Genomic DNA, 13,177 nt, shown 5'->3' with positions numbered 1-13,177 from the left:
TCATGTTCTCCACAGTCCTCAATCCCAATATTTCTCCTATCTCCTTTGAAAACAAGATTCTTTGCTGCTGGAGAGAAAAATGTATAGCTGAAGTGTGTTATCTTAAAAGAACCTGTGATCTTATAACAAAGAAGTGTTCACCGACACCACAAATAAATTCCAGCAGAGCTGGATACTCAATTGCGTTCATTTTCTTTTTTCTTCTCTTTTTTAATAAATCAATATGAACATGGCACTTTGCCAGCTCTTCTGCTAAACCAGAAGAAAATAAATTCAGGAAACTGAAAAGTAAATAACACTCCGAGTCTAAATGGATCAGCTGGAGATGGGGAAGGGAAATGAATGCTTCTATTCAGTATATGGAAAAAAAGTCTACACTAAATTTCTTTTGAAGGCATACCGGGAATGTGACAATGCCATTCTTCATGATCAAATACTAAAGGATTCATTTTGAATTATGTGGTGTCTCTTTTCCTGCTGTGGTCCAATTGCATGTTTTGAGGGTCAAGGGCACTTTAACTAGACCTTCTCACTATAACTCCTCTGTTCTCCAGAAAATAAATTGATTTCTGTCTTTGTGTACATTCTTTTTGAGACCATGAGTAGTGAATGAAGAACTGTCCGTAACTGATCATCCCAGATCTAAGAAAGGGATGAGATGCTTTGTCACTACAGGATGATACTAGACAGGGAAGCAAGGCTTGCCAAAAGCTGTTTATCCCCTTCTCCTGCATCTAGGTCTACATATAGGTTTATAGGTATACATATGTACATGCATACGCACACTTTAATTGCATATTAAAGGAAGATTTCAGACTGCAGACAGGTATAGCCAACAAGAATGTGACCACACAAATGCATAAACTTTGTCCGAGGTGCTTATTATTTAACTTCATTATACTGCAATGTTGTAAGGGGAAAGGCTAGGTCTTTTTCTAAAGAATGTAAAACATGTTGATAATTTTTTTAAGTCACAGTAATATTTATAACAGGTCCCCCTCTGGGGCCTCTTCCATGGGTTGCCTCAAGATTCCTGCCAGTCAAAACTACTGCACAGTAGGAGCAGTATAGTAACACTTCTTTTTTTTTTTAATTATTAAATTCAGCATGCAGTCCTTGTAGTACCTTCTTGCAACTCTTTAACGTTTCCCAGTGTTATACTTTCCATGCTAACAAATTTGCCTTGCAAGCACTGCCCTCATGCACAAAAGAAAAGAGCAGAATTCACTTTGGAAACTAAAGCAGCTCCCTCTATTGAGGAATAAAAGTCTTTAGTGCCATCTTAGCTTTGTGTATCACACTTGCATCTCTATCAGAAGTCCAGGTACTGCCAAACACATCCAATTTCTTACACGTTGCATTGCTTCTTCATTAGGAAACCCACACCTTTATCTCCATCATGATTTACTCTACCAGACTAGACAAAGAAAAATACATTCCCAGGACAAGTTTTAGATTCTAAGTAGGGAGTAAAAGTAAGCAAAAGAGAAAAGGTAAGAAATAGGTCAATATTGAGACTGAGGGAGCTGCAGTCACAAAAGAGGAGCTCTTCCACAGGAGCTATCGGCTTCTCAACAGCGCAATGGATGCAGCAAAGCACTCAGAATTGGGTAAGTCAGCATAAATTAGTGTGCAGAAACACAACCGTGTGTATCTCTTGTTGAGGAGTGAATCTGGAATGCTTCACAAAAGCTGGGTAACACGCCACAGCAACATGTGGCTGTCAAAGTGGAGAGATGCCTGCATCTTAGCCTAGGAAGTAGGCACCCTGCTGCCTGTGTAAGCCCCAAACCGGGGGCGGCGGGGGGAAGAGGTTTACAGAGACACAAACCTCCTTGATACAAGGTCTTTTTCCTTCAGATAGGCTACTCATAGCACAAAAACCTACCCAAACCCAGAAACTCTCCTCCCCATCTTGTCCTGAAATGTAAAGGGGGAATGAGGGCACTTTACACACATATGCATTTTTTTTAAACAAATAATGATTTTACATTGATATTTAGGAAAGCACATGACTAAAAGCTCTGGCTGCAGTCCAGAATAATTCAAGCTTCCTTATGCAATTCAGGTAACAAAATTCAATCCAGATTGCTACATCTGTACTAGTTCAGCTGTGAACTAGAATGTGCAGCGACACAGATGACACAGAAAGAGGCTGTGGTAATTCAGCTGAGCTCTTAGTCTGCATTTGAGATAAAAGAACAGCAATTTATTGAAACACAGAAGAGACTGGAGTTCACAGAGCAATTTCAGAATGGGTTTATAAGCAATTGCTTCGTAATCACGTTTGAGGTTAAGTCCTTGGAAAATTAGCACGCTCTTGGCATGCTACTGATCCCAAGTTAACAATTCACATCATTACCGTCTTTTAAAAGTCATCACCTAACTTTCGGAGGCTGCTTATCTAACGCTACCTCACACAAAAGCAACAAGCTCCATCACAAACACAACTCCATTAGGAATGCAGAGTGCTTGCCCTGTGAAACTGGCTTTTCCATAGTGTCTGAAAGGAGAAGTTATACCAAGCCTGACCACACTCGGTAAAGAAGTGGGGAAGTAGAACATTTGGGTCCAGCTCCTTGTTCTGCTACATTCTGTAACACCTTTACTAATAATCTGTGAAGTCAACTGGAGCTTCATTTTCCGCCCAGCTGATGAAGGGGACAAATAGTACCCTACCCACCCACAGGTGAACAGAGCTGTACAACTACCACGAGGCAGTCACCCACCACGAGGCAGTCTTCCTTCCACCTCTGGAGCCTACCTGATAGAGCACAGGGGAGGCAGACAGCAGCAGACCTTGCTCCTTCAGCTCTCCAGGGAAACAGGGCTGACGTGAGACAGGACAAATCCCATGAGGGATTCAAAGCAACCTCCTCTTTGACAGTTCCTACCAATTTTAAACCAGTTGATGTTTTGCCACCATCAGTGCGATTCACTGCAGGCCAGTAACATTCATGAACCAGCTCTTTTTCGTTGCCTGAACAGCTAAAGGGGTTGTAGCTCCTGAAAAGACGCACCCTGTATGACACAACCACAAGCGCAGCTGCACAAAGAAACCACCTCTGCTCAAAGCACTTTCAAATACTAAAGTAAGAACTACAGATGCCCCACACAATACATCTCCTAGGAAGCTGAAGAGCTGCTGTAGGATCATCTTACGCTGGGACCGATCCCAAACACGTCTACGGGATGTTCCCAAACCCTTGCCAGCTCAGAAAGGCAGGAAGAGCCATGCTGAGACATGGGGCAGGCAAGACACACCTCTAAACCTTCGTGGCGAGCAAGATCCATCCCAGTTTCTGAAGAAAATGCTTAGGAAAACTTCCCAGAAGAGAACAAAAGAGAAAGTGAATCTAATGGGCTGCTGAAAGCAACATTTCTAGTGCTACCAGACTCAAAACAGTGGTTTTAGGCACAAAACTGTACTTCCTTTAGGTGGATGAATTCTTCTCTCTCCATGGAAAATCTGGAGAGGGAGAGCTAAAGCACTTTGCTACATTTTTCCTCCCCTTATCTACTGCTCCTCAGGACAAAAGCTGACTTGCCTTCATTTCTCCTTCTTTCACATTGGCCGCTTTCATCTGCCATGAGATTTTTGGAGTCTAACATCATATTTAACTCTGAAAAAGGCCTAACCAAACCCAACTTTCCTTGCTGTTCCAATACATTTGAGTCCAGTAAAAAGTAGGTTACGCAAAAATACTTGCTGAAATAGTGATCCAACTTCTACTATGCTTTCTTTAAAATGAACAGTAAAGTGGCCCTCATCCAACAGGAGTATTAACTCAACAAAATTTCCCCAAGAATAACGTCCAGGAATAAATGATCACAAACAGCTAACTTAATCCCATAAACCTGCGTATTAGCTACACAGTGTATATATACTTTAAGACTTCTGGGACGCTTAGGGCTAACTCCTGGCTGCATAAGTGGAGAAAAACCCAACCAAATGTGCAACTGCCATGACATGGTAAAGTTCAGCTGCTCTTTGTGCTACACCAATTTATATCCACTAAGAATCAGACCGTAGACTCTTAAGCCACTTAAGCAACTCTTTTTCCTTAAAGCTTGCTGCTAATTTTTCTAAGTGACACAAAGAGCCGTAGAAGCCATTGCATGAAAAAGAGCAAGGACATAAAATCTAAGTTATATCAGGTGACTTCTATATCAGTGTTTTTTTCCACTAAACTGTTGTCACTTCATTGAAATTGCTCACCACATAAGAATTATGTGGTTTTAGTTAAAAACAAAATCTATTGAGTTTTAATTTCAATGTTAGATTCTTAAGTACTAATTATCTAATCACATTTGAAAGGCATAGGCAAGTCATAAATTAAGGCTGATTTAATGCGGGAAAGAACTTAATGCTGAAAGACTATTGGATTTCCATCCTTACAGAAACAAAAGAAAAAACCCAACCTGTCATGGACACATTTTTTTAATGAAAATTCAAGAAGCAAAAAACCAGTTTGGAAGCTCAGGGAAAGCGTAAGCTCTCCTAGAAGACATTTCTCCTAAGATCAGCCGATACAAACAACTGAAATACTTCATTTGGCATCAGTCTGTACAAAAGGCTATTTTTAAATCTTTCCTACACAAAAGGGAAAAAAAATTAACAGTAACTTCTGATGGTACAACATTTCACCACTTCATTATTTTCCATCAGTCAGTAACTGTTTTCTGTGCAGACCAGCCACTAGAGGGTAGTGGTTCACAAGTACCAAAACACACAGGAAAGCATGTAAAAATTGGTGGTTTTTTTTTTAATTTTTATTTTTAAACCACACCTGCATACAGCACAGCCTCAATGCGGTCCTTGATGTGCTCAGTGTTGCTCTGCAATACCAGCGGGAGGTGAGATGTTCCATTAGGAGATGGCACTACAAGAGGTCCCACTAGAAATGCGCCAGCAGCGCCCAAGTAATTGAGCAGCGACGCGATGGCTGTTGCTGTGGCGCGTTCATCCGGAGAAAACCACGTTGTAGAAAGAAACGGTGCTGCATTCATCACAGTTGGCCCCGCCAAGCCATTTAACAGCTGCCCTCCGTGAATCAGCCTGGAATAAGAATAGAGACCACAGTCATTTGGATGACAATTGCTTGCCTTTTTTTTTTTTTTTTTTAATTTAAAAAAGCATGTAAGATATTGAGTGCTGGAGATGGAGTGACTGCACAAAGAAATGAAAGTCCTGTGCAAAAAAAGGATATTCTATAGACTAAAAGAAGCCCAATTAGACTGATTTAAAGAATCCAGAGCTACACTGGTCTCATTACCTCAGATAAATGGAGAAGCAAATGTTCTCTTCAAAGCAGGAAAGGAAGAGGGAATAAAAGGGACTTTCTTTGCAGAAAAAAGGTATCATGATAGGATATAAAAGTCGAAAAGGTGTAGTAGCAGGAAAGCTTTAAATTACAAACATCTTAAACCTAACCCCTTGCCTGCATAAATCCCAACAGAAGTTTTAAGTTAGTTATGGCAGATCCAAAATTGAAACACTTCAGCAAAATATTCTGCATATTTTTTCACTGCATTATTTATTTTTATTTACACACTCAGATGAGCTCTATGTGCCTACAGATGAGGAGGCCGGGCTGTTGAGGCTTCCAAGAGAATCGTCTTCTCCAGCAATCTGGCCATTCTCAACATAGTGTTGAAACAGCCAAGCAAACCCAGACTTTTCTCATTTTTCACACTCATTGGGATTTAACAGATAAGGCTGGTGACAGAACAGAGATAGTACTTCCAAGCAGTGAAGTCTCTGCAAACTTTGGCTTAATATTAGTACAATGAGCACATACAGAAAGGACTTTTTGAAGGCTCTTCTACATGTGGAAGTCAGCCAGAAACCTTCCACTTTGACTTTTCCAAAAAGTGATCAGCCGTGAAAGGCAAAAGCATTTTGGAATTTATATAAAAACTTCATGTCTAAAAAACAGCTAGCGAGTCAAACAAAACACTGCAACCCTCCAAAGCAGATCTATCCGTTTGCAATAAAATGGTGGCAGATGATATTTTTAAATGAGTGGTGTTTTTCTAAGCATAGCAGGAACTCGATGTTATTGCTGCAAGACTTGAGTTGTCAGACATAAAAAGCTATGGCCTGAAAATGGGGAAACATAAGCTAGCATTTAGGCAACGTTTCAAGCCACAACTGGCTGAATAATATACAGTGTGGCAGGAGTTTTTTAAAGCACACAAAGGAACAAAATATGCAAAAGAAATGCTGACAGACTCTTTATCAAATTAACAAGCTAGATTGCAATAAAAAGGAATAGATGCTACTGATTCTCAGTGGATTAGAAATTAAATTTTTAAACAAAATTTATAAAAATATACAGAAAAAAAGAAAAAGCTATTACGTATCATCTGAAGGAAACACTTCCCGAGCTGGAACAGAAGTAATACCCACTCTTAAATATAAGCAACTGCAACTTTTTTTTTCTTTTTTTTCTTTTTTTTTTTTTTTTTAAAGTTCACATAGTGAGGATAGATTTCATTACTATTTGTTTATGATGTGCTTCAGATGGATATCACCAAGGCATGGTCAGGCCTTTTTAATGCTTTTCAAACTGGAGCCCCCCAATAAAATAAAGTGGAATAGTTTTAATAATAATAAGCACTATCTAAATAATGCTCTGGTATTGTTTTCTGGAGGACACATTACACAAGTCCCTTACGGTTACTCTCCAACCCAGTGTATTTTGGACAAACCAAGGTATCCTTGTGCACTTTGGTATTTTCATTCTACTTATCTCACTACAATAAGTTATTCTCAGACTTAGCCTAAACTGTTCCAGTGTATTTGCAGAGCTATGCTACAAGTTCCAAAGTGAATTTAATGCTTAAATTGTGGTTTTGTTATTGTATGCTAGGAAAACTGTGTCACCACAAAATAACCTTTATAGCTATAGGTGCCATACTAACACTTCTGTTCAGTTATACCACTATGATAATATTGTTTTAATTCAAATACGCCTACTCTACAGAAATCCTAAGGGCAAATAAAACTCACTAAAATCAGAAAAAAAGTACAATAGATCTGCAGCGCCTATGGGCATGTAGGCAGTTCATGTGGTAGAAGAAAAGTTTTGTAAAAATATCCAAACAAGGCACCAAACAAAAAATCCAATTTATATATTGTGAGAATTGTACATACTCTTTTCATGTACTTACACTTCAGATTTAGATTACGTCTCTCAAACTCCATCATCTGAATAAAGCTCTATAACTGACCTCTATACTCGAGGGAGAAACAGATGTTAATTTTACTTTGCAGATCGAAAGGGAGAAAGTAGTATCTTAATCCAGAATTTTAATTCTGCATTACTTTTCTGTCTTAGTTTTTTTCAAAGAAAGAGTCAATTTTTGTCTCTCTGTAGGTCTCGTCCGTTGGTGTTCTCCTGCCTGCTCTCTCTCCTGCCTTACCCTACCTGGTGTGCTGTTTGTTCCCACGGATTTGCCTTTCCATCTGCAGTTTTGGCATTTACCAAGCTTGACATTATCATCCAGGACAGAGCATTTCTTATCTTCATATTGCTTAATTTTTCAAGTCTAACATATTTGGGTTAATAAACACTATTTTCAGACTAAATTGCCACTGATACACAGACTACTACCTCAAATATCTCTGCATATAACAGCCTAAACCTTATTTTATCTGTTTTTCAATACTGGCTTGAATTAAGCTACTTTTTCCTGAGAAAAAGATTATTTGCATTGTTCCTCTACACATCCTTAACTCATTTCCCTAGAGAGGCAAGGACAAGAGATTCAAAACGCAATTCAGTGCATTTACTAAGCTGCTACTCCGGAAGACATATGTAGCAGCTGCTCCATCTGACAGAGAAATACGAACACAACAGTATTGGTGGCTTTTTGCTGTTTGTTACAACGTCTTATCATCACCGTGCTAGATTTTGGTCTCACAGCCCATAAGAGTCTCCTCTTGTACACCATCAGTGCTAAAAATTGCTCCAACACCAAGAGACATTTGTTTCTGTTACTCACCGATTTTCTTCTTGTTTCTGCTACCAAAAAGGTGCAAAGAGCAACTGCATTTTTCCCTGTCACTATTTCAGTTTCATTCTGCACAACAAGATTTCTCTTCCCTGAGAAAAGAGCTAAAAAGAGAACTTTAGCTCAGGACCCTACCCAGATGGAAAAATATTTTTCAGTCCTATTGCACTAACAGGGTAATTTTCATCTGTTATTTATCCAGCTCTGCTCTGTTTTCAGCTGCATTATTTATTCAGTCATCATCTAAATATTTTCATATATCAAAAAGTAGAAAGTTATTGAGTTCAAATAATAGAAAATAACACAAGAGTAGAAGGCTTTTTAATCACAATCATGAAAGAGAAAATTGGAAAAAATGACACCAGAAATTCATTCCTGACTTACAAAATAATTGATGACTGTCTAGCTTAAAGCAAAAGTGGGAAAGTAAACATCTACCCAAAATAACTTGTTTCTAACCATTTCAGAAGCCAGGTCAGGGACTCATTTCGGAATTTCAAGGTTTTTGCACACCTGACCTCTGCGCTAATGAATCTGTGCATTCTGCCAAACTCATAACTTGCAGTTGAACATGAGCATGAACGTTTCACAAAAAAAGAAAAAATTATTTGAGGACTGGTAGTAAATGCTAGTGCGAAATATCACGTGCCAGAGCATCACAGTAATGGATAACTTATACATTTACATTACGCATATATCTATGTAAAAAAAATAAAATACACAGACATATATACATACACACACAGCCCATTGCATGTAATAAAGATCACATTTGTTCCTAAACTAGCCTCTGAAGTGCAAAAAGATAGAACAAGGGATAGTTCAAATACAGCAATAGAAATTAGAGAAGAAAAACTCTTATTGTACTATATTGTCATCTCTTTTCCAAATTTTTGTCAAGTCACATTATAAATAAATCACATAGTTTTCATCACTTCCCTGAGAGAAGACTTTATATGAGTATTAAGATGTAACCTGGTTATACCTGCTTTATTCACTCCCTGCTGTCACTGTTGCAATATCCTAACAGGCAACAACAAAAAAAACCCATGTAAGGCTATAAATGCTGAAATTACAGTATCACTGAGCAAACTGGGTATGAAAAAAAAGTGAGCTTATACAGGAAAAAGGTTTTAGTGATTGATGATAATACCATATAGTTAAGATGGGAAAGAGTTTCCATTTACAGTCGGCTTTATTTATCTTTTTCTCCCTGTACAGGTTGAAACTTTTCATGCATGGTCACAGTCCCATCAGGTATTGGATTTGTTAAGCTATTTAAAAGCTGTGTGTTACATAAACCCTTTTTCTATGTAAAAAACCCAGACATTTAGTGTTTCTACCACACTATGTCTCATGCCTGGACTTAAGAGAATTTTAAATGAAAGAAAATCTCATTACTTTCCATGCTCAGATGGGTAAACAAAGGCAACAGTAGAAGGAAAATGACTTACTCAAAAGACTACTTTTAATACAACGGATTTAAACCACGACACTAAAATAAGTCTCCAAAGCTCGGCTTTAAGACATGTTAATTGAACTTGTTTTGGGAAGGCTAGGCCTGGAGAAGTCCTATCAGTATTTTAATACTGATTAACAGAGTGGAAAAAGTGTTTTCACCTTTTCTTTGGCAGGCAACACAGGGGAAGAGCAAGGCCATCAGCCCCAGTGCATTGCTCTGACTCTCTAAAAATGGATTTTCTCCACCAGCCTCTGATGAGCTCCCAGTCAACTGGGAAATCAGGTTCCTCTGGTTCTTACGAGGGAGCAGAGCTCATCTCAAGAGCCTTGTGAAGACGAGATTTTGGTGCAGTTTTTTTTCCTGAAACTTTTACCATGCTTTTCCTACTAGCTGCCAAGAGAATTGACTGCTTAGTCACTATTCAAACTTCTATACAAATGCAATGAAAAAAAATTGGTAATTCAGTTTTGCCGCTGTTTAGCAAAGTGTGAGGAGCAACAAAGTCACTGAGAGCACTAGCCTGCTGCTGCACGAAGACAATGCTGTAGCGTGCCTCTTAGTCTGGAAAAGTTTAGTAGATTAATTGCTGATCCTAACAATTAACGCAAAAAGGGATTCCGGATAAAGAAGTTAATGTTTTACAGAAATGGATGGCTGATTTTTCTTTCACATGCCTGATGTTTTCACTCATCGAAAGAAGTGGATTGTTCAACTCCTGCTAATTTGGAAGACAAATAAGTTTATATAGCGATTAGCTCATTGTGGGAACTACTGGAAGCAAATGAAAGAGACCTTGCTACTGGAGGACTTCAGAGCACTTTTCAAGTGCTATTGAATTTAGCCTCACTACATGGCAACAAAGCAAGTAAATACCTCCTATTCTAGAGTGTCTACACTGATGTATGATGCAAGTTGCTTGCCCAGGAAAAGGAATATGAAAAGACATGGACTTACCCACATTATACATTAGGAGATTTATTATACCTCGGAGGGAACCAATATCAGTTTTGTAAAGAACCACCTCTGATTTTTCACAATCAAATTACTAGAAAAGGATAGAGCTTTTCCTTTAGACTCACAAAAATAAATACAACAAAAGAACCCTCTATTAAGTGGAGCCTTTTCAGGTACTTTTTAAGGCAAAGACAGAATTAGGGAGGTCAAATTCATACTTTACAGCAATTCACTGCTACGGAGTATGGGGAGAACCCCATGCAAATGCTGTTCTGTTCATAACCCGAAGAGAGTGCAGTAAGGCTCTATGTCTGGAAAAGGACTGGAAAGAAAAATACCTCTGGGTAAAGCAATGAATTCATCTATTAAAAATAACATTCTGAAAGATGAATTTCATGGAAATGCACTTCCCTTCAATATTTTCATTACACGATATATTTATACTACAAAAGCTTTATGCCTTCTCGATATTCATGGATTGAGGCCATTAGCATTTTTTAGCTTGTTTTTGATGCATGCGACCATTGATATGTGGAATAATTTAAAGCTGTTTTTCCCCATCAGTAAGAAAAATTATTACATGCAGAAAGCCTGAGTCATGGTGTGGTACATTATCTCCCGCAATAAAGTGAAAAAGAAAATAGAAAAACTTAAAAATGTACTTTTGACCATTTTCATCAGGAACTGGGCTCACATTTCACCCCCTGTACAAACCATGGCCTCAGCACAGTCGGTCACATCATTATGCGAGTGGACTTGGAAAGGACCATAGCATCTCCCAGGCATCCCAGCCTCATGCCTCTTCTCCCACTCTTAAAGAAAACAGCAAACAGATTTGCAACGGTCTGAAAAAAAGTGAGTTTCAGTTTTAAATTTAAAAGGATTGGAAAACGGAGTTACTCCAAAACTATTATTACTGAGAATCTGCCAAGAGAGAGACAAGGATTTGCAAGGAGAGGAAGGCAGCAATCTCAGGCCAAGACCCTGACATCTCCGTCAGACATCCCTGACAGAGGAAAGGGACAAGGCAGGCGTACAGCGAGACCCCTGGCATTATGGTGACAAATTCACTCACATCCTCACATCATCATGCCATGTTATTGTGCAGCCATCACAGCTGTCACACGGCTGAGAAGAGGGTTTCTTCACTTAAAGCTTTATCCAAGTTTGAAGGATGAGGGCACATGAAATCAAAGCTTCTTTTTGGCTTTTCTTTTTTTATTAAATGTTGGGTTTTTTTTGTTTTTCTTTTAAAGCTAACCCACTCCACAAACCCATTATTAAAAGATGACATCTCTAAAGCAACACTAACGGAGGACACACTCATCAAATATGAACAGACCCAAAATAAACAGCATTGCTGTAAACACAAAGTAGGCAATTACATTATGGGCTAATGAGGCAAAACATACTGAAACAAGTTATCAGGGAAGGGCACCAGGACTGGCTGCTATCAGGGCTGCCATGGGAGAAAGCTGATGAAGATTACTTAGCACAAGATAGGTCCTAAGTAGGATTTTTTAGTAAAGGAGTAGGAGTGTACAGGAGATGCATCAAATTAGGGAATGGGATAAACAAGACCTATTTAAACATTCCTGAACAATTTTTCTTAGGCCAGTGAAAGAGCAAGAGGGTGTTTTGATTATAATGCAGCAACTTTGATATAAATTCAATTAATATGAATTCTTCTTTAAGGACAGAAATTAGCCAACAGAATATGAGTCACAAGACTAAGGCAAAGAGCTTAATACGATTTAAAAAAATTAAAAGCTTTCTACAGTGGAGGATAACACCTGACAATGAGATGATCCCATGTCAATCTTCAGGCTTTCAGGGATGAAAAAGGGAAAACATGGAACTATTAAAGAATAAGTCTAACAAGAATAAAATACAAACTAGGTTGCAACTAGCTAATAGAAACAAAATGTACCAAAGATGTGGTAAGAGCGAATCTTCAAATATAATAAAGGAAAAAGTTAACATCAATATATCTAAGAGTAGGCAAAAAAATTAAAAATCCTAAGAAGTGGTATTATTAAAGAAAAAAACCTTTTACAGGATCTACCAATTACCGGTGTGTCCCCCATAAACGACTTTGTAAATAACCGCTCCTGTTTCCACTGTCATTCTCTGTGTTACTGTTTTGCTGACTTCCCAACAAATGCTTTAATGGTACTTATTGCCAAGGAGCGCCCTCTCACTGCAGTGACTCAAGGTCCTCAATAAATATTTCTCTGTTGTGAAATCTAATGTGAAGGTCAAACACTACCAGCCCACAGCATACTAAGTTCTAATAAATTGCTTAATTAATATATTCAATACAAATGACAAATTATGTTACATTCTTTACTTCCATGTCTTTAATTATCCTGTCTTTCAAAACATTTTAAGAAGTCTTACATCACACAGTCAGTCTTAAAAGCCACAGACTTATGGCTATGGGCTGATTTCATCATTTATTTCCTTCCTTCTTATACGTTTCAGCTCATACAGCTTTTTGCCTAGATTTATTATTTTACGATCATATGGAAGACCTAAGCTGTATGTAAATCTATTCCTAAACACAGAATATGAGATAAATATGAAGTGTTTATGTGGGGGAAAAAAACAACCCTGATTTTGTCTATAAAAAAATGGCCTCCTAGTAATGTTAATGTTCAGGATAAAATAATCGAATTCTAAAAGAGTCCAATGAAAATATTCACTCAGTGCCAAGCAGTAGTCCAAAAAGGAAAGGACTGG

At 38.3% G+C, this 13,177-nt stretch overlaps 1 protein-coding gene across 1 annotated transcript in view; it reads right to left on the bottom strand.

Moving 5' to 3' along the window:
• Positions 1-13,177, bottom strand: part of SLC49A4 (solute carrier family 49 member 4) — a 64,013-nt gene that overhangs the window by 26,506 nt on the left and 24,330 nt on the right. Inside the window, 1 exon segment of the mRNA XM_050900441.1 lies at positions 4,791-5,059. Coding sequence (XP_050756398.1) covers positions 4,791-5,059 — 269 coding nt within the window.

This window comes from Gymnogyps californianus, chromosome 7, assembly GCF_018139145.2.
Source record: "Gymnogyps californianus isolate 813 chromosome 7, ASM1813914v2, whole genome shotgun sequence".
NCBI lineage: Eukaryota > Metazoa > Chordata > Aves > Accipitriformes > Cathartidae > Gymnogyps > Gymnogyps californianus.
The sequence above is the reverse complement of the archived record's forward strand: the minus strand, read 5'-3'. Positions and strand labels throughout refer to the sequence as shown.